Genomic DNA, 20,705 nt, shown 5'->3' with positions numbered 1-20,705 from the left:
GTTTTTAACTAGCTGAAAATGTTATTGAAGAAAAATTGAACACAACAACACTACTGATAAAGAATAAGCAGGAGCCAGACAGTGGAAATGAGCTCTCCCGCTCCAGCCATGACAGCCATGACTCACCTCCAGCTTCTACTGACCTTCCAATTGAAGAAATATTTCAGGAGACAGTCCCTTGTTCTCCACCCCATGAAGAAAGTTCACCACACCCCAGCATACAAGACTTATCCCAGTCTCTCAATGATCGTGACCAGGAAAAGGCATTAGGGTCACAAAGAAACAGCATGCAGAATGTGGAAATGGAAAATGGCATAGAGAGCTGCCCAGAGCCGCCACAGCCCAGTGAGCATAGGAAGGCACTGGAGGTTGAGCTAATCAAATGTATTGAGGAGTTTCGAAAGATCAGGATTCCAATAGTGTTCCCCAACAAGAAACGACATTGGCAGAATGAATTGCTTAGGAAATATCAACTATGAGAAGCAAAAATTGCTACTTACAAAAGGTCTATACTTAAAACTCAATCAGTTGACTGGGATATTGCTCTCAGCCAACATGATTGTCTATGCAAAGGGCTAGCCACCTGCAGAATGCATTGTTTTTATATAAAAAAAAAATCTGGAATCAAATTTCAGGAAGAGACAATAATGACAGAGGATGTTAAATAACTGTGAAAGCAACACAACAGTCAATGTTAAGACACAATTTCACAGATTATTTTTATTTAGTCATTGTTACAAGAAAGCTGGTGTTTGGGTTTACAACCAATATATTCTATAACTTCTTTTGGGAAACATATAATTTCCGTTTTACAAGCACTATATTTTGCATAAATAAATAGATGAAAAATAGAACACATTTCTTATTATTGTTTCTCTCATATTACGTTTTATACGTTTTATTCTATACAGAATTTGTTTTTCCATCTAAGGAGTGTAGATGCAAGTACCAAAAGAGAATGTTGTGCCTTCTTGCTATAGCACTGAGCATCTATTACTAATGTTGACCAAATACTGTGAGATCAAACTTACCATCCGACAGACCAATTACCTGAAGTTGCCGTACACTTACTGATAATCACAAATGATTGCATTTGTAGAGCAAGCTGGAAAATATGGTAAGACTAATTGAGCAATAATTGCTACTCAATCACGCCCATACATTATGCAATTGTTGGAACAAAACAGCAAACAAATTCCCCAGCATACTGCAAATAGGCCAACATAAAAATATTTATATTCTACTCGATAATAACAATGCATAGAGTAGATCTCAGTTACATTAATTTGCATATATATGGCAACCCACCAGGACACATGCAAAGGCGTCTCTGCTCATGTGGTCCTACACTACATAATATTACCACTTTGGGTCAAATATTTATGTATTTCTAATTAGAGTGTCGAAGTCAAAAATATTACATAAAAAGAACATACAAACTACACACATATGAGTCGCTATACTTGCAAATACGCGCAGCAATATATGGTAACACACGCATTTACACGGACATGCCACAGAGATGGATTCGACACTTATTTCATACAGTACATAACAATATCAAGCGCCAGACATCATGATGATTTAAAATTATATAATGAAGTAATGTCATGTATGTGTATTATTTGAACGAAGCAAGATAGACCTGTCATATTTACTATTAAAGCAACCAGATTAATGTGTAGATTCATTTGACACTTGTTATTAAGTTATAGGACATTGCAACAAATTATGATTAAATGTATAAAAGCTAAAATCACTTTTATTAGAACAATAGATATTCCAAACAGGTAGTGGACAGGAAGCTCAGGCCAGCCCCTTTGAACGTTCCCCAGGCTGAACCTGATTAGCATATACAAAGAGACTAGTGACTCATCATAAATGAGTAAGTTCCCTCCCCCAAACAACTAGATAACACATTGCTGATCACACAGGAAGTCAGTTCCTGTTCTGTCTCGGACGATGGAGTTCCAGCATGATTTTACAGAAAGAGAGTGATATGGAGAGACTTTTATATGAGAAAGATATGGTGATGTATTTGCTGTAACTGTATGTAACTAACTGTATGTAACTGTATGTATTAACTGCTTACCGTATGAGTTGTAACTATAGGTATACTGTAAATTGTAATATATTGAATCCATATCCTTTTAATAACAAATATATACATCAATGAGCTTTGGAACTCAGATAATGTGTGGGTGTATTGTTTTCTCTTATGATATGCAGTGGTTTGCGATGTACAGCGCACTTTTATCATATATGGTAATAAGATGCGCCTTGCGTCTGCAATATATATTAGAGCGGGCATTTTAAATATTTGTGAGAAAGCAATTTGGCATTCACAGATGAGGGCTCTTACGGGATATCATGGTCTTAATGATGCACTGTACATTATAAATGCAACGCTGTGGTCGATTAGCTTGTGATGGACGCATCCAGACGCTGAGAAAATCATATCCGTGTTTCTGTTGTGTTATCAGTAAGCCAATGATATGAAAATTATAGGGACAATGCGTTTCTCATAATACTTAAGATGCTAAAATGTATTTTTATTGTTGCAAAACAAAGTTCAAATAAGTCATATTGTGTTTGATTCAGATTGGATTGTTTATCTGTTAAGTAGGTAAAAGTACATTTAAAAGTTGCTGCATAGCCTTGATATAGTTTTTTTTTAACTCAGGCCTAAAATAACATCTGGTGCTTGTATAATGTGTGATTTCTTTGTGACAAAGGAAGCCGCATGGTCTGTCCTCCATTTTGGACTAACCACATGGCCTGTCCACCATTTTGTGTGAACCTCATGTATGTGGAAGGGGGAGGAGCAGTGGAAATTTTAGGAAGGTAATTTTCTAAATAGCTGATTTTCAGTCTGCTCGGAATAATCAGTCTCCTTGGTCACATCAAACACCATTTATGAGTTACCAATGCATTTATTTAACCCATGCCATAGTCAATTACAAATAGTTTCAATTGGGCCTAGAATCAGAATCAGCTTTATTGGCCAGGTGTACTCACGTACACTAGGAATTCTTTGTGGTACAATGCATCGCCAAGCAGCAACATGGAGGAAAAACGTAGCATACATTACAAACATTACACATATAAGTTCATACTGCACATATGCAACTGTATAGTAGACATATTATACATTTAAGACTAAAAACTAAGGCTGCTTGGCAGAGCAGCACCGAGGCAGCCATCCGCAGCGCCAACTAGAACTCAGACAATGCACATAATACAGAAGATTTAAGTATTACATCAAAAGATAAACCACACAGACAAAGACACAGAAAGAATAATGCAGGATTGGTGTAGGCATTTTGAGTAATAACCTCCAGGGGTTGTGTATTCCACCCTCACAAGGCACCAGGTGCGGCAGCCATCTTAGGCGCACTGCGTAGGATTACCCAGGGTGGAATAGTCCACCCCTAGAAGAGAACACAAAATGGGGAGATTGCAGAGTCCTTAAGTTCAGAGTAGGGTTCCAATAAAAACATCAGGTCCACGCATTTTTCATCCCATCCACAAGCGCACCAGATAAGGCAGCCATGTTGGGCGCACTACAAGGTTACACTGTGGGAAATGAGCCATACAGGGGCCAAATGCATGTATGGGAGAACTGACACGTGTGTAGGAGTATGCTATACCCTGCATGGAAAGATCCAAATGAAGCACACCCCGCCCACTGAGGAACCATCCGAGGCAGCCATGTAGTGAGAGTAAATGGTAAGATAAATGCTTGGCTTGGGGTAAAAAAAATTGCACATAGATAGAAAAAGGAAAGAAAGGGTTTTTTTTTCTCTTTTTCCTTCCAAGACTTGTAGAATCTGCTTGCTATAGCATAGCCATTGAAATGCAAATTAACCTGTGTAACTGCTTTTTTTTTAGCAGTGGAAAACCAAATAGCTTTGACATGCAAATAAGAGGTAAGGTGTCTCATAGGAGACCAGTGAATGGTACATATATATATATTATAATTATGTGTATATATATCAGTGTATGTTCTGCAAGATAACTATCCAATCTAAATCATATCATTTAAATTATTGATTATTGCTAGAGTCATTATAGATCTGTGTGAAATAGGATGCATTTGTTGCTATATAGGTAAATTTGAAATAACAGTATTTTAAGGAAGTGTAAAGACACAAACGCAGGTCTGCATAAAAGTTTATACAGAACAAGTTGTGTCTAGTGGGCAATAGTAATTAGTTTTGTTCACATTTATACTTAGAGCTGTGTGATTTGTTTTATTGCGGACGCAGGGTTTTGTACACGCGTCTCTGACAAACTAAAGGACTGCGCACGCAGCGTAAGAGACACGCATGGTCGCATGTGTACGCAAAGTGCGTAAGAATGCAGGCGCTAAGTACAAATTACACAATAGTGTCATTTAGTTCAAAGGTGGGATAGTAGACATTTAATACAACAACACATAACTCAGATTTCAAAAGCAGGTTACTCTAAATTTAGTTTAAAAAAAACTGTATTGCCTCTGGGGTAAAGCTGCCTATCTGAATGAAATTTTCTGTACAGAAAAAACAAAACAAAGTGTATTTGAGTGAGCGAACGTAGTAGTGAGTGGATATTGAACCCAGGGAATTCGGGATCCCGTAGTGTGGTACATCAAGCAAATGGAGGCTTGGTGGCGTGAGGCGGCTGACTCATGGTAATATAGATTGAAATACGCAAATCGTGAGGAGATTTGCAGAGGAGCGTAATAAGGAATTGTGCATTGTGTAGTATTGAAGTAAAAAGCTTTTTGTTACGCTCCGAGCTGAGGGTCACAGTTTGCACATTGACCCATGGTTGTACGGCAGATAGGTAACAAGTACCTATACGCTGTGCGATTGGACCGCGCGTTTGTGGGGGCGATACATAGCGCAACTTGATACCCCTTTTACAAGCTTTTGCGTAAAATCGCGGTATCATTAGCGCTGTATAGAGCATACGCAAGCGTGATGTGTGTGTATAAAAAGTGTATAGGGAGTTTTTGCTGGTCTCTCTCAGGAAAATCTCCAGCGGCGGATATTTACTGGAAAAGTTAAGTCACCCCTAACACTTCCAGTAAATAGAAATTAGATAGGGCCTCACTGGATACGCGGTGTTCACTATTGGAGTGAGTCGTGGTACTCAGCGGAGAAGGCGCGAGTGAAAGCACTAGGTGTCTTTCACCTTCTATTTGCGGTGTGCATTGGGGATTGCATTTATTGGCAAAAAGTCTGCTATGGGATCCAATTGCACAAGCAGTGGGCGTTTGGTAGCTAGGGTTCAGGCTGAAGAAGAGTTGGGACCAAGAAGGTCAGACTCGGGACCGAGAAGGTCATAAATGTGACTGAGAAGGTCAGCAAGGTTTATTATGTGTGAAAAGTATGGTTCACACACGGTGGCTTTTTGCAATGAATGATTACGTATGACTGACAAAGATAGGGTACCATTCCCTAAGGTGGGCAGCTTTGAACCAGAGGTATTGCAGAACTTAAGGATAAGAATATGTCTGATAAAATCCCGAAAACAAAGGGTCAGACATACAAATTTTTTAAACCTGTGGCAGCTAGAGGGGTTGGTGAGTTTGCAGGTGGTATGTCTAACCAAAGTCATATAAGACAAGAATGGAAATATAAGAACTGTTTGAACTTGTAGCAACAATAAACAAGTAGGGGAAAAAAAACCGACAATGCAAGTACACCGCCATATGTAGATGTGGAAGCAGTTACGGCCAGCATACAAACTATAGAAAATAATAAAAATATGAAAAATATGACTAACCTATATATGTACTAATGAATGTTGAAGTTTTATTTAGGAGGAGAAGGTGACCTGATTGTTTTCAGCCATTTCTCATGCACCCAGAGGAGTACCCAACCGGTAAAAGAAGAGCAGTGTAGCCTGTGGGGGAAGTGGCTGAGACCAGTTGAACAGGTAAGTATGGTATCATTCATGTACATATATAGTAAAACCCAAAAATAAGAAAATAAAAATCAAGAAAGTAACGTCAGAAATGGAGAAAAACCTGTCCGCACATTAGTATTTGCCAGTAGGAAAGCGGACAGAGACAAGGTAACCCCCGGGTATTTCTTTCAGTTACCAAATAAGAAGTATTCATTCCTAGTAATGCCCCTAGTCAAGATGAGCTCGGAAATGTTTGTTGGACCATGTACAGACCCTTAATACGGGATGAGAAGGATTGAATGAATACTTCGCATGACCTAGAAGCTTGTTAAACTTTTTTGTTTTTGTCTCTTGCAGTAACAGAAAACTCTCCATCTGGATAAGACCACTGGTAAACACTAATTCGGCAAATGGGAGGTGGCTGTCTCCGTATAAATGGACGGGCTTAATAAGGCATTGAGTGTCAGGGTGCAGACTTCTTTGCAAAATTGGAAAGGGGTCACAGTAGCTAATCTTAGATAGTGTGCTATTGAACATCACAAGAATAGTGCTAGGTGCAGAGAACAGGTGGAAAGGTTGAGGATGGTAAGTATACTGGCACATACAGGAAAGACCCATCAGTCCAAACCCCAGATCCCGAATGGTCAATAATATGTTACACTTGTAGGAAGGAAGGGCATTTTGCCAGAGATTGTAGGAGAAGTAGGACACAGTCAATATAGATCCCCTAGACAGAAAACATAAGCCACATTATTAAACACGTAGACGGGACCAAGGGACATATAGGGGGTCATTCCGAGTTGTTCGCTCGCAAGCGGATTTTAGCAGATTTGCTCATGCTAAGCAGCCGCCTACTGGGAGTGAATCTTAGCATCTTAAAATTGTGAACGATGTATTCGCAATATTGCGATTACACACCTCGTAGCAGTTTCTGAGTAGCTCCAGACTTACTCGGCATCTGCGATCATTTCAGTGCTTGTCGTTCCTGGTTTGACGTCACAAACACACCCAGCGTTCGGTCAGACACTCCCCCGTTTCTCCGGCCACTCTTGCGTTTTTTCCGGAAACGGTAGCGATTTTTCCCACACGCCCATAAAATGTCTTTTTCCGCCCAGTAACACCCATTTCCTGTCAATCACATTACGATCGCCAGAACGATGAAAAAGCCGTGAGTAAAATTCCTAAGTGCATAGCAAATTTACTTGGCGCAGTCGCAGTGCGGACATTGCGCATGCGCCTTAAGCGGAAAATCGCTGCGATGCGAAGATTTTTACCGAGCGAACAACTCGGAATGACCCCCATAGTAAGGAATCCTAAGCCATACAGAAAACACAGATTCGGCTAATGGGAAAAACAAAATAAATGCAACATTACCCTTTGACAAAACTTGCTGGGGTTAAGATGGGGCCTCTAAACTTTTGCTTCTTTTTCCTAGCAGAAATGGCCCCTGATTAACTTAATTTTGTTAGTTATGATATACATATACTATGCTCCCACTCAGGAAGTACAAAGCATGTTAGACACCCACGAAGACTAATGTCGCATTCTACTGTTCTAGATGCATGTCCATCACAGGTAGAGGAAATTATCTCACAGATACCGGGTTCCCTATGAACTTAGGATGGACAGGACACTGGATTGATGGCTGGGATAGTCCCAATAGCGATACGACAAACAGACATTTTTTTTTTAATGGGAGTAGACCAAGTAGAGAATCACTTCCCCGTAGTGCCCAATCCAGTTGTCAAATTTTTATAAAATCTTCTTCACCTCTACAAAACTCATCTGTCACCAATCTCTATTCTGTTTCTCTATAGTTTCCTCTTCATCTTTTGCGTTCACACAGGGTGGTACAATACATGGACCAAAGTACAGTTCAAACTCCACCTGCCTAGGTCCTTCAGAGTTCTGCCCGAACCCAGTATATCTCAACAGCATGATGATACCAGTATTACTGCAGTGTGCCTAGTCATGCACAAAGGGTGGAGAATGGCAATTCTGGTGAAGCAAAATTTTGTGTAGACACCGATATGCCTGTTGGTGAATGGCAATCCTGGCATTTTCTTTTTCATTTTCATCTTCTTTCTCTCCTCTAGAGATGTTTTTTTATTTTTTATTTTTGAGTTATGCTCATGGTACTCTACATTGCAAACACACGATAATAAATGAAAAAAAAAATTGTGTTCCCTACAGGAAAAGGTAGTCTGGAGGACAAAAGGGTATAACCAGGAGTCCTCAGGACTGTGGACAGGTGGACACGGTAAGCCAGTAGCCCCCAGAGCATACCTTCCAAGTCTATCTGTGGTGGCACATGGTCTAACTCATCTAGGCAAAGAGGGTAGGTGCAGGCTGATGAGAGCCTACTGGTGTGTGCCAGGATTCTATTCTCATGTAGGTAAGAGAGCAATGACCTCTCCTGCTTGCTTGAGGAAGAATATTGGTAAAGCAATACCAACAGAGCCATCCCATATCCCTTTTGCAGACGGATCTTTTCAGGAAATACAAAATAGCCTTCGTACAGCACCCTTTAGGAATTATTGTTATGTATTGGTGTGAACTGATGTTGTTTTCTCAAACTGGGTAGAGGCATTTCCTGCCGCCACGGATGCTGCTGTATTTACCGCGAAGCAAAATTGAGCAGAAATTTGTGTGTAGATAATGGTACCCCTAGAAGTAGGAGCAAAGCTTGAAATTGTACTATTGTGATCATAGATACTGCCACTAGTATTATGTAGCTTCGGAACCACTCCCAGAGCTTCACTTAACGAATCACCCTCTTCGAAATTTGTTTTGGTTTTGGAATTTGTGATTTTTTTGGTTGTTTTTGGAAGACAACCTCATGTCATGATTGATCCGCACAATGATAAGAAATACACCAATGAGGTGACAGTACAGTACCTTGAGATGAGCCAGCATTTGAGAACTTGACAAAAGAACTTGAAACTGTTGATTGCTGGTCTGCCAAATACTAACTGTCTTGATTGTGAACCAAGAGACTGTGTGATTCTTCTTACGCTCAGGTTGCCTAATAGACAGGTGGGAAGGACCATACCAAGTTTTGTTGACAGCACTATCCCAGTGAAAGTAGCCGAGAGAGAGACTTGGGTCCACGATTCCCATTGCAGGAAAGTCGGTAGTCCGGAAGGAACTTGTAAATGGAGTGAGATCGCAAAAGTATTACCAGAGACTGTTCCGTGAAGACTGAGAGGCGGCACTGTTGAACACTACCTGAGCGTACTAAAGGATTGCAGAAAGACCAGTCATTGTAATTGAATTGTTATGAACAAGAGTTGTTTTGTTCTATTTCTCTTTTCTCTCTTTCCCGCTGACAAACATTTTTTTTCAGGATATTCTATTTTTGCGAGGTTTGTTTATGAGGAGTCGAGTGTGGGACTGGAACTGGTTCTCTAGGAAGGAGTGATTTCCTTATGGGGTCCCAGGATTAGCCGATCAGTTTGTTAAAATCAGAGAAAAATCAAAGGTCTAGTAGTGATGGAGTTCAGAGGTAATCAGGAACAATCAGACAATGGCTATTCACACATTGCAGATAAGGAGATCATTAATATAATTTGGAAGAAAGGTTTATGAGTGGCTCTCCCCGAACTCCAAAGGTTTAGGTTATTTAGGAAGGACACTACTTAGAACTCTTGTTCAATGATTAAACAGACCTAGCATACGTTCCAGAAATGGAAACAATGTTCAGAAAATGATAGAAATATGTAGATCATGAAAATTATATGTCACTGTCACGATTTGTTTGTGTCTTCTTCATCTACCCAGCAGAACCTCAATTGAATCCAAACATCAGTGTACAAAGACGTAGGTACATGTATGTGTGAAATGTTCGTCGCAAATCAGACATAGGCCAGAGCACTGTCCCAGCATACTCTATAGGTTGAATGTTGTCCCACACCCAACCAGTGGTCCCGTGACCGCCGAGCGCATATAGAGGATGTCTCGTCCTCTGTCTTCCCCAAATATAGTCAAGTGTCTGATTTGCGAAATGCATACATACTTGTGTCTAGGTAATCGATTATTGTATGAAATATTTTTTTTCTTATGTTAATTGATGGCAGTTATTGTTTGCTGCCAAAGGGTGGACTGTCGAAGTAAAAAATATGACATAAAAAGAACATACAAACTACACACATATGAGTCGCTATACTTGCAAATACGCGCAGCGAGCACAGCAATATATGGTAACACACGCATTTCCACGGACATGCCACAGAGATGGATTCGACACTTATTTCATACAGTACATAACTATAATAAAATCAAGCGCCAGACATCATGATGATTTAAAATTATATAATGAATTAATGTCATGTATGTGTATTATTTGAACGAAGCAAGATAGACCTGTCATATTTACTATTAAAGCAACCAGATTAATGTGTAGATTCATTTGATACTTGTTATTAAGTTATAGGACATTGCAACAAATAATTATGATTAAATGTATAAAAGCTAAAATCACTTTTATTAGAACAATAGATATTCCTAACAGGTAGTGGACAGGAAGCTCCTGCCAGCCCCTTTGGACATCCCCAAGGCTGAACCTGATTAGCATATACAAAGAGACTAGTGACTCATCATGAATGATTAAGTTCCCTTCCCCAAAAAATTAGATAACACATTGCTGATCACACAGGAGGTCAGTTCCTGTTCTGTCTCACACGATGATGGAGTTCCAGCATGATTTTACAGAAAGAGAGAGTGATATGGAGAGACTTTTATACGAGAAAGATATGGTGATGTATTTGCTGTAAATGTATGTAACTATGTATTAACGGCTTACTGTAAGAGTAACTATAGGTATACTGTACATTGTAATATATTGAATCCATATCCTTTTAATAATATATACATCAATTGCTTTGGAACTCAGATAATGTGTGGGTGTATTGTTTTCACTTATGGGATGCAGTGTTTGGCGATGTACAGCACACTTATCGTATATGGTAATAAGATGCGCCTTGCGTCTGCAATATATATTAGAGCGGGCATTTTAAATATGTGTGAGAAAGCAATTTGGCATTACAAGAGCTACAGTAATTTACCTGGATGTACTCCAATATCCTCCAACATGGCACTAAAATATCAGCATACCCTCTAATTACTGGTCCCATGCATGCCTCTCAACACAATGATGTACAAAATGGAAGTTGCTCAGATCAATTTATAGGTCTTTCACAGAGACAACACAATATCTAGTGTGTATACTAACACCCCATGATAGCGCAAGCTCCAGTGGTATATCTATAATGGGCGCATGGTGTGCAGTGCAAATGGAACCCTGGGTCCAGAAGGGCCACACCCCACACTCTGACCCAATTTTCTTCAATACATAACTCTCCAGAGCCCAGCAGCACTGCACAACTCACTGGGAAAATGTAAAGGGAGTGGACTATAGCTGCAGTGCCATTTTTCCAGAGACAAGTGCATGCAGAGTAGACTAACAAAGCACCAGAGTCTACTCCCTTGTGCCTCTTAATATGCAACTGCTTTGCTCCCAATTCTGAATCAGCCCCCATGTTTTCAAACCATACTGTAAATGTGAAGAGCAGATCTGACCCAGAGCTTTGTAATTATGCAGAGCAGGTGGCAAATGTAATGAAGACAGATACTTTATGTTAAAGTGAAAGATTTTCAGCAATTTTTGCAGCAGGACCTAAAGCAACATTTTTTATCAAGGCAAAATCCAACACTTTCAGTTTTAAAGTATATATTCCTCTTATTGTAATTATTACCAAATAGAGGGGCAGATGCATCAACCTGGAGAAGGCATAAGGAAGTGATATGTGCAAGGTGATAAAGGCACCAGTCATTCAGATCCTAACGGTTCATTTACATATTGGAGCCGATTGGCTGGTGTGTTTATCACCTTGGAAGTATCACTGGTTTATAACTTCCTTATGCCTTCTCCAGGTTAATACATCTGTCCCATAGTTCTTACGTACCAACGCTAATAAAAGAATTACAGTTTTAAAACAGATTATACAGGGTTGTGTGAATTGATTCCTCAAATTTTGCAGGGAAAGAGACAGAAAGGATTTTGTTTAAGATAAACTGTTGGTTGTTTTATTTCATTGCTTCAGCTGAGCTTTAGTTGTTGATATTTTAGTAAAGGCTGGCTGATAGACATTTGTGTTTATATCGGATCCTAACTATGTCAGCAGACAGTAACATCACATTTTTAACCAGCAGTCTATGTATATTTTATAGGAAATCACTCAGATAGAAAACCTTTTAGCTCTCCCAGCTGTACTGACCTGGATTTCACTGGAATATTTATTTAAGCAAGACTACTTATGAGTGCATCATTTTTTCAGTTATTCAAAGCACTTTTCAGTTGATTGTATACTATAACCATATGCACTTAGCTTGCACAGAACTAAAATTGAATGTACACAAACAGTATGCAAGCCACTGAAGCAGTCCATATTAATTAACTTAAAAAAAAAAAATTAAATTACAGCTTTAAGGGGAGATGTACTCTATCAAACCATAGAGACTGAGAGATAAAGTTGAAGTTGCCCATAGCAACCAATAAGTCTCTAACGATCATTTATCTCTAACTTTCTAAAAAAAATGACAGAAGGGCGATTCTCTGTGATGCACGGGACAGCTACACAAATTCAAATGACATACTTCTCCAAAATACCAAGATTTTAGTGGGTCTTAAGTAGAGATGTGCGGTAGACACTTTGTGTTTTGCGTTTGGATCTGGATCTCCGCTCGTGTTTTGGATCTGGATTGGTTTTGCCAAAAGCACCCTTTCGGGTTTTGGTTTTGGATGTTTTTTAAAAAAAAAAACATAACAGAAAAATCAGAATTTGGGGGTAATTTTGATCCTACGGTACTATTAACCTCAATAACTTTCATTTCCACTCAATTCCGAACACTTCACACCTCACAATATTGTTTTGAGGCCAAAAGGTTGTACCGAGGTAGCTGGATGACTAAGCTAAGCAACAGAAGTGGGCGGCACAAACACCTGGCCCATCTAGGAGTGGCACTGCAGTGCAGACAGAATGGCAGTTTTAAAATCTAAGCCCCAAAGAGCACATAATGCTCATAAAGAAAAAAGAAAAAAAAGGAGGTGCAAGATGGAATTGTCTTAGGCCTGTCACAACTGAGGGCCTGAGCTGACGAGAGGCAGCCTCAGTTATAGGGGCTGAGATGTAATGGAACCTGGGAGGTTGTATCAGACCCCTAGACATGTAAGTAACATGTAGAATAACTGCCCGAAGGCGTGACCACGACAACCAGGATAAAAGTCAATGATGTTTATTAAGACAAACTCCGTAACACAGCAGCAGTAAAGGAAACATAAAAGTCAACAGAGGATAAATACAATTCCTGGGTACTACAGGGTGGCAAGGGCCACAGGCACTGGTAGAGTGAGACAGTTCTTATAATCTTCTAGTTGGAAAGTCCTTACCAGGCCTGACTGTAGCAATGGAGAGAACCCAGGATCGTACCAGCTGGTGTTCCAGGAAAGGCTGGGTTGCTGAAGATAAAACGGCTGCTGTGGATACTGGCTGGAACCAGACTGTTGTTGGTACGGAGTGGATACTGGCTGGAACCAGTTAAATAATAAACGAACTTGAGAGCGATGAAATAATAATGAAGTTTGGAGTTTGAGAGCGGTGAAATAATAATACCGGTGGAGAGTGGTAAACTGCAGAAAGGACACCGGCCCTTTAAGAGAAGCTGTACACTGCTGGAAGCTGAGCTGGAAGCAGGTGATTGATGAAGTTTGGAGTTTGAGAGCGGTGAAATAATAATACCGGTGGAGAGTGGTAAACTGCAGAAAGGACACCGGCCCTTTAAGAGAAGCTGTACACTGCTGGAAGCAGGTGATTGATGTAACTGGAAACAGGTGAGTCCAGAATGGATCGGAGAGTCAGGCTACACCGCAGATGGAATGCTGGTGCGGGTCTCTATAGCAGAAGTCTGGAGACAGGAGCTGGAACCTGGAAGACAACCACAGGAGAGAGACAAACTGGAACTAGGTTAGACAACCAAAGCACTGACGCCTTCCTTGCTCAGGCACAGCTTACTTATACCTGCAGCAAGGAAGGGGTTGGCTAGGCAATTATGCAAATCAACAATACAGACAGCAGATTGGTGGAAATGCTCAGATGACAAAATCCAAGATGGCTGCGCCCATGCAGACACTTGGAGGGAAGTTTGGTTTGTAATCCATGTGAGAATTGAAACAGTAATGGCGACGCCGGCCACAGGAGACAGGAGACGCCAAACTGACAAGCGCACATTTAACCACGCGGGCACAGCGGAGGCCGCGGCTGATGAAATCACCACTCTGACATTCTGCATGTGGAAACTCAGGAACAGCGGGATCCGGTCCTGGAACGCTGAGCCAGCCTTAGGAGGCATCTGAAGGGTAAGTAATGGCGTCCAGATACCCGGATCGTGACAAGGCCCTTCTACCCACCCGGGCTCTCTCACCAACCCTTACGTTGTTTAAGCAGGACATGTATAGATTATTAAACCCATCATTTCAGCGACAGGTGGTCTACCTGGAAAAAGCACACCAAATTCTCCAAATCATAGCTAGCTAAAAACATACCACCTCTTTGTTTGGAATCCGGTCTGAAGATCGACAGTGTCTAGGTCGACAATGTTTAGGTCGACCACTATAGGTCGACAGTCACTAGGTCGACATGGATGGAAGTTTGACAGGGTTTCTAGGTCGACATGTGCTAGGTCGACAGGTCTAAAGGTCGACATGAGTTTTTCAAAAAATGTTTATTTTTTTTAATTTTTTCATACTTAACGATCCACGTGGACTATGATTAGAATGGTAAAGTGTGCCGAGCGAAGCAAAGGCACCATGCCCGAAGCATGGCGAACGATGCGAGCCATGCGAAAAAAAGAAAAAAGAAAAAAAATCCTCATGTCGACCTTTAGACCTGTCGACCTAGCACATGTCGACCTAGAAACCCTGTCGACCTTCCATCCATGTCGACCTAGTGACTGTCAACCTATAGTGGTCGACCTAAACATTGTCGACCTAGACACTGTCGATAAAACGAACCACACCCCTTTGTTTAATGACTTTTCACATTATGAAAACAGGCAAGAGGAAGAGGACAGTGGTGGTCATTCCGAGTTGTTCGCTCTGTAAATTTTTTCGCATCGCAGCGATTTTCCGCTTAGTGCGCATGCGCAATGTCCGCAGTGCGACTGCGCCAAGTAAATTTGCTATGCAGTTAGGTATTTTACTCATGGTTTTTTCTTCGTTCTGGTGATCGGAGTGTGATTGACAGGAAGTGGGTGTTTCTGGGCGAAAACAGGCCGTTTTATGGGCGTGTGGGAAAAAATGCTACCGTTTCTGGGAAAAACGCGGGAGTGGCTGGAGAAACGGAGGAGTGTCTGGACGAACGCTGGGTGTGTTTGTGACGTCAAACCAGGAACGACAAGCACTGAACTGATCGCACTGGCAGAGTAAGTCTCGAGCTACTTAGAAACTGCACAGAGATGTCTTTTCGCAATATTGCGAATCTTTCGTTCGCAATTTTAAGAAGCTAAGATTCACTCCCAGTAGGCGGCGGCTTAGCGTGTGTAAAGCTGCTAAAAGCAGCTTGCGAGCGAACAACTCGGAATGAGGGCCAGTGTCAAGAAGATGATTAAAAATGAGAGGCACATGCAATCAGGAACAACACACAGGCTTTCACCTCCACTCCTACGTATATAGTGTGGAACAGAAAGGACTTCAACCAAGCAAATATATCATTACCACATTACTGGACAAACTGAAAAACTAGTGGCCAAAGCCCCAAAATTTGTACCCCCTTTTCAATTTTCCGGGATTAAGATAATCTCTGATTTAATGCTGGGATGCAAATAAACTGGTACAAAGAAAAAAAATTGAGGACTGCGCTTATATGCCTCACTTGATAGACTTAAGCTGCTATGGAAAAGAAATGAGTATTTCCACTATCCTCACAATTAATGCAAAATAAAAGAATATCTCCCAGTGCTAATTTCATCAAGTGTTCTTTCTATAAGTTCCCACTATGGTATCTACCTATAAAGATAATAAGTAACACAATTCTAATACCAGTGCTATTTCAAAATAAGAATATATTTATTTCCTTTGCATAAAACAAGGTACTAAAAATAAACTGTAGAGGAAAGGTCCTTTTTTATTTCACTATATTAAAAAACTCTGAATAAAAGTTACTACTCGTGAATCCTAATAAAGGTATATGTAAAACAAAAACATATAACATATAAATCCTGTGATACGCTCAATTTGCGTATTAGTCACTGGGATATTGTACTTGTAATCCTCAGGCAAGTTCTAGTTAGTCTCAGGATACTGGAACAGGTGCTGTAATATATTCCTGTATCAGGCAGGAGATTGTCCCATCAGGTTCCCTGGTTTAAACAAGCCGAAAAGCAGTCCTTCTGGTATTTATTCACACAGACATCTTTATATTATTTTGACCAAATCCTCAATCCAGATGAACATAAAGCTCAAAAACCACTTATTTCAATGTCACAGGAATTATGGGAATGGGAATCTGCCGGCAGACAGTTGCTGATACCTCCGCTATCAACTCGTTTCACCTGTCTAAGCAGGCTTCCTCAGGATGGCAGAGTGTATCCATTACCCCGTTCTTTATACTTCCCTCCCGCGTCTGTAGTCATGGTGACCGGATCTCCGTACACGCTCCATCACGTTGGTAACCATAGTGACCGGATCTCTGTCTACGTCACCATCGTGTTATTCCTATAGTCATAGTAACCGAGGATGCTTAATGCGCTGCTCGCACATCGCGCCACTTCCCTCTTCTCCGTCTGTTATCTGTATCCATGGTAACTTTTACTCTCTGTAACAAATGTTATCACGTCATGTCACTTCCGCCTTCCCCGGCTATTCTCCTTGGCATCCGTTGTCTTAGTTACTTGATACCATAGCTTCCGTCCTCTTCCTGATTCCATATATTTATATTTATCCCGGACAACATTATCTTTAAGAAAATTATCATTGAAGTCATGATTTCTGGTTTATTAGTAAAAGGAGTCTAAAAAAGGTCCGTATATAAACCGGAAATATACACATACAATAACAAAACATAAAACAGTGCCCCTAAATATATAATAAAAATGTTTCTCTCCCCCTTAAAAATTGATATAAATCCAATTCCCCCTAATGATCTCAAGCTTCTCTTAACTGACAAGCTTTATATCCCTTATCTCCCAGTGGTTAAGATTTATTCCTTTAAAAAAGGAAAAAGAGGTCCCAATCTGTATTTAAACCCTTTGGTACCAAGGTTTCCAATTCAAATATTGTCCTCGTTTCCTCTTTCAATAATGCATTATCCCAATCCCCTCCTCTCCATGATTTTTGTACTAATTTTATTCCAATAAATTCTAGAGCCATCGGATCACTATTATGTATCTTAGTGAAGTGTTCCGGAATATTATGATTATCTCTATTTGTCCGGATATTATTCAAATGTTCGTTTATTCTAGTATGTAAACAACGATAGGTCTTCCCTATGTATTGAAGCCCACAAGGGCATGTTTAAAAATAAATTACTCTTTTCGAGTTACATGTAATTTTATCTTTTATTTTATATTCTTTCCCTGTACTGTTAGATTTATAATTGAATACGTTTTGCTGAGATTTTTTGCTTTTCTACACACTACACAGTTGTTACGTCTGTAAAATACAGACTCCATATTCTTCAACCAAGTTTTTCCTCCTTTCTTGTCATTCTTACAATAACTTCTAACTAGACTAGTCTTTATGGTAGGTGCTCTTTTGTATATTATTCTAGGTTTTTCAGGTAGAATTTCTTTGAGATCATCATCTGCAGTGAGGATAATCCAATGTTTGTGCATACTTTCTTCTAGAAGCCTCCGTTGACTCGAGAAACCCGTCAGGAACATCACATCTTGTTTTCTCCCTTTATTTTTATCTTTGTACTGAAGAAGGTTTATTCTATCCACCTCATCCTTATTCTTCTCAAGGTCGCTTTTTCTATAATTCTTCTCTTTAAATTGTTCCATTAGATCTGTAACTTGTACATCATAGTCTACTTTCTTTGAACAATTTCTTATTAATCTTTTCATCTGACCTTTAGGGACACTGAACAGCCACTTGGGGTGATGATTACTCTTGAAGTCCAAAAAACTATTGCAATCTACCTTTCTGTATGTTCTTGTTTTGATCTTATTTTCTTCAATAAAGATAGTTTGATCCAAAAAGTGGATACTTCTATCACTCACCTCACCTGTAAATTCTATATTATATATGTTGTCATTTATCTTAGTAATGAATTGTTCTTCTTTTGTCCCATTCCAGATGATGATCACATCTATATATCTTGCCCATAAGGCAAGATAGGGAAGATACTCATTGGGCGAGGAAGAGATTGGCGTACAAGGGTGCAAAATTTGTACCCATCGCTGTTGCTTGGGTTTGTTTATAATTGCACCCATACCAGAAAAAAAAATTGTGCTCCTATGTAAACCTAATACCTTCCATAATGAAATCAATTTGATCTTTCTTCATATTAGACTCATTAGTTATAATTATCCGGACAGTCTCCATTCCTTGATCGTGTCAGATTGAGGTGTATAGTGATTTAACGTCACACGTGGCTAGCAAATATCCTTCTTTCCAGGTTATCCTATTCCGTGTATCCAGAATTTGTATTGTATATTTAATATAACTCTGTTGTGTACTTACCAACTTCTTTAGGAAGACATCAATATAACATGATAAATATGATGTTAATGATTGAACCCCTGCGACGATTGGCCTTCCTGGACGGGTATCTTTGTCCTTATGGATTTTAGGCAGGTGATAAAACACTGCCACTTTGGGATGTTCCGGATATATATATATATATATATCTAATCTGTACAGCCCGGCACTCCACTGATCAAGGGAGAAGATTGCCCCGGTGCCTTCCGTGTGGGATCAAATGATAGAGGAAAATAACCAGCGGCACTCAGGGTCTTGTTGCGGAGTAGATTGTATTTAAAACATCAATACAAGACCATCAACGTTTCGGGGATTTAAACCCCTTTGTCAAGATGACGTTCTCACATCTTGACAAAGGGGTTTAAATCCCCGAAACGTTGATGGTCTTGTATTGATGTTTTAAATACAATCTACTCCGCAACAAGACCCTGAGTGCCGCTGGTTATTTTCCTCTCTCTATATATATATATATCTCTGGATACGACCGGCACTCCAACAGCATGTAGTTGTATACCAGGGTGCCTTCCCGTGGCACTGCAAGGCCCAGCAAACAAAGAAGATATAGGGCGGCACTCCAATGGTTTTGTGAAAAAGAAAGCTCACTGAGGCAGCATAGTTATTATCAACGTTTCAGGTGTCTTTATTCACACCTTTCGTCAGGATATATATATATATATTTAAATTCATCTTTAGTAAGGATTCCTTTCACCAATGCCTTCTTTAGAGTTTTTCTAGCTCTTATATTCTTCCATTGGGTTCTGTCGTAATAGTTGGTATGTATACGTACTGTATCTGTCAATAATCTCATACATTCTCCATCATATTTCTCTTTATCCATAATGACAACCCCCCCCCTTATCTGCATGTTTAAATACAATTGTCCTTTTGTTTCAGATTTTGTAGAGCTTCTTTCTCTTTTATACTCAAATTACATTTTCCTGGTGCCCCAACCTTCTCAGGGATCCTTTTAATGTCTTCTTCCACTAATTTCTGGAACGTATTAAGTAGAAGCCCTTTTAGGTGCGAGGGTTAGAATGTAGATTTTCCTTTTAGACCGGAGTGTTCAAAAAGGTCTGATTCTACTGTTGTTTCTAGAAAAAAGGAGAAAAAGAAGGCTCTTGTGTGGGCGCACTCTTAGAAGGAAAGGAAAATTCCTATAACATGTAGAGAAAGATACTTAAAACATAACTTTTAATGTTGACATTTGCAATAAGACTACCCATATAAATGATCCATATCAGAGAAAGAAATGTGATAATTAGAATTATTTAAAATGTTCTGGTCTGTTTAATCACACTTGGTGATTGGAATGGTTGTAGACATTAGATCGTCTTACCCCCAATTCCCCTGACCAGTACAGAATATCTGTGTTGATGGAACCAAGGAGTGATCATAAGAGTTATTTGATAAGTACGTCCCACTAGGGCTACTTAATTCAAAGATGGTTGGTCTCCTGCATTCAACAGAGCTTGACTTTCTGACGTAACCCACAAAAAATAGGTAGTGAGCCTCAAAAGAAGAAAAAAAGAAAGAGGAAAAGAGAGTTAGTGGTGTTACTGCTGTTGGCGTCGCAAATCACATATGAAGGGAAATGGTCCCTGCTCTACAACACCGGGTATTCGCAGGAAGTCTCCTCTCCTGGTACTAACCCGGCCCAACGCTGTTTGGCTTCCAAGATCAGACGAGATCGGGCATTGGCAGCGTGGTATGATAGTAGAGAATTTTTATGATAGTACACCAATGAGAGTGCACCTATGTAGGAAACGGAAGAAAGAGGAAGAAAAGGAGAAAGAGAAAAAGAAAAAGGAAATGAAAATAGTATATGGGAGAAACAAGGAATGAATCAGTATAGCGCAAATAGATGGATCTGCTTTCTGCGTTAGACACAGCTCAACAAATCCCACGTCTGTGGTATTGTGCTCTGTGAATCACAGATGAGAGTCCACGAAACAATAGTGAGGTATGAGCAAGAGGTATGAGAGATATGATGGGTTAAATTGTCAAAAAAAATATATCATCACGAAAGACTAGTGGGAAATTGGAGTGAAATGAAATT

The 20,705-nt window shown here is 39.9% G+C and overlaps 1 protein-coding gene and 1 pseudogene across 2 annotated transcripts in view; one reads left to right on the top strand and one right to left on the bottom strand.

The window, feature by feature from the left end:
* The window catches only part of LOC134948788 (BTB/POZ domain-containing protein KCTD12-like), a 453,664-nt gene extending 451,605 nt beyond the window's left edge, over positions 1–2,059 (top strand). For both annotated transcript variants that reach the window (XM_063937011.1, XM_063937012.1), the window contains exon 4: positions 13–2,059. In XM_063937011.1, coding sequence (XP_063793081.1) covers positions 13–479 — 467 coding nt within the window. In that variant the 3' untranslated portion in view covers positions 480–2,059. The remainder of the gene's footprint in view (positions 1–12) is intronic.
* Positions 2,060–20,249: 18,190 nt separating this feature from the next.
* On the bottom strand, positions 20,250–20,368 carry LOC134950163 (5S ribosomal RNA; annotated as a pseudogene).
* Between the last annotated feature and the right edge of the window lie 337 nt (positions 20,369–20,705).

Source organism: Pseudophryne corroboree, chromosome 8 (genome assembly GCF_028390025.1).
Source record: "Pseudophryne corroboree isolate aPseCor3 chromosome 8, aPseCor3.hap2, whole genome shotgun sequence".
Taxonomy (NCBI): domain Eukaryota; kingdom Metazoa; phylum Chordata; class Amphibia; order Anura; family Myobatrachidae; genus Pseudophryne; species Pseudophryne corroboree.
Note: the sequence above shows the minus strand (reverse complement) of the source record. Positions and strands in the feature narration are given on the sequence as shown.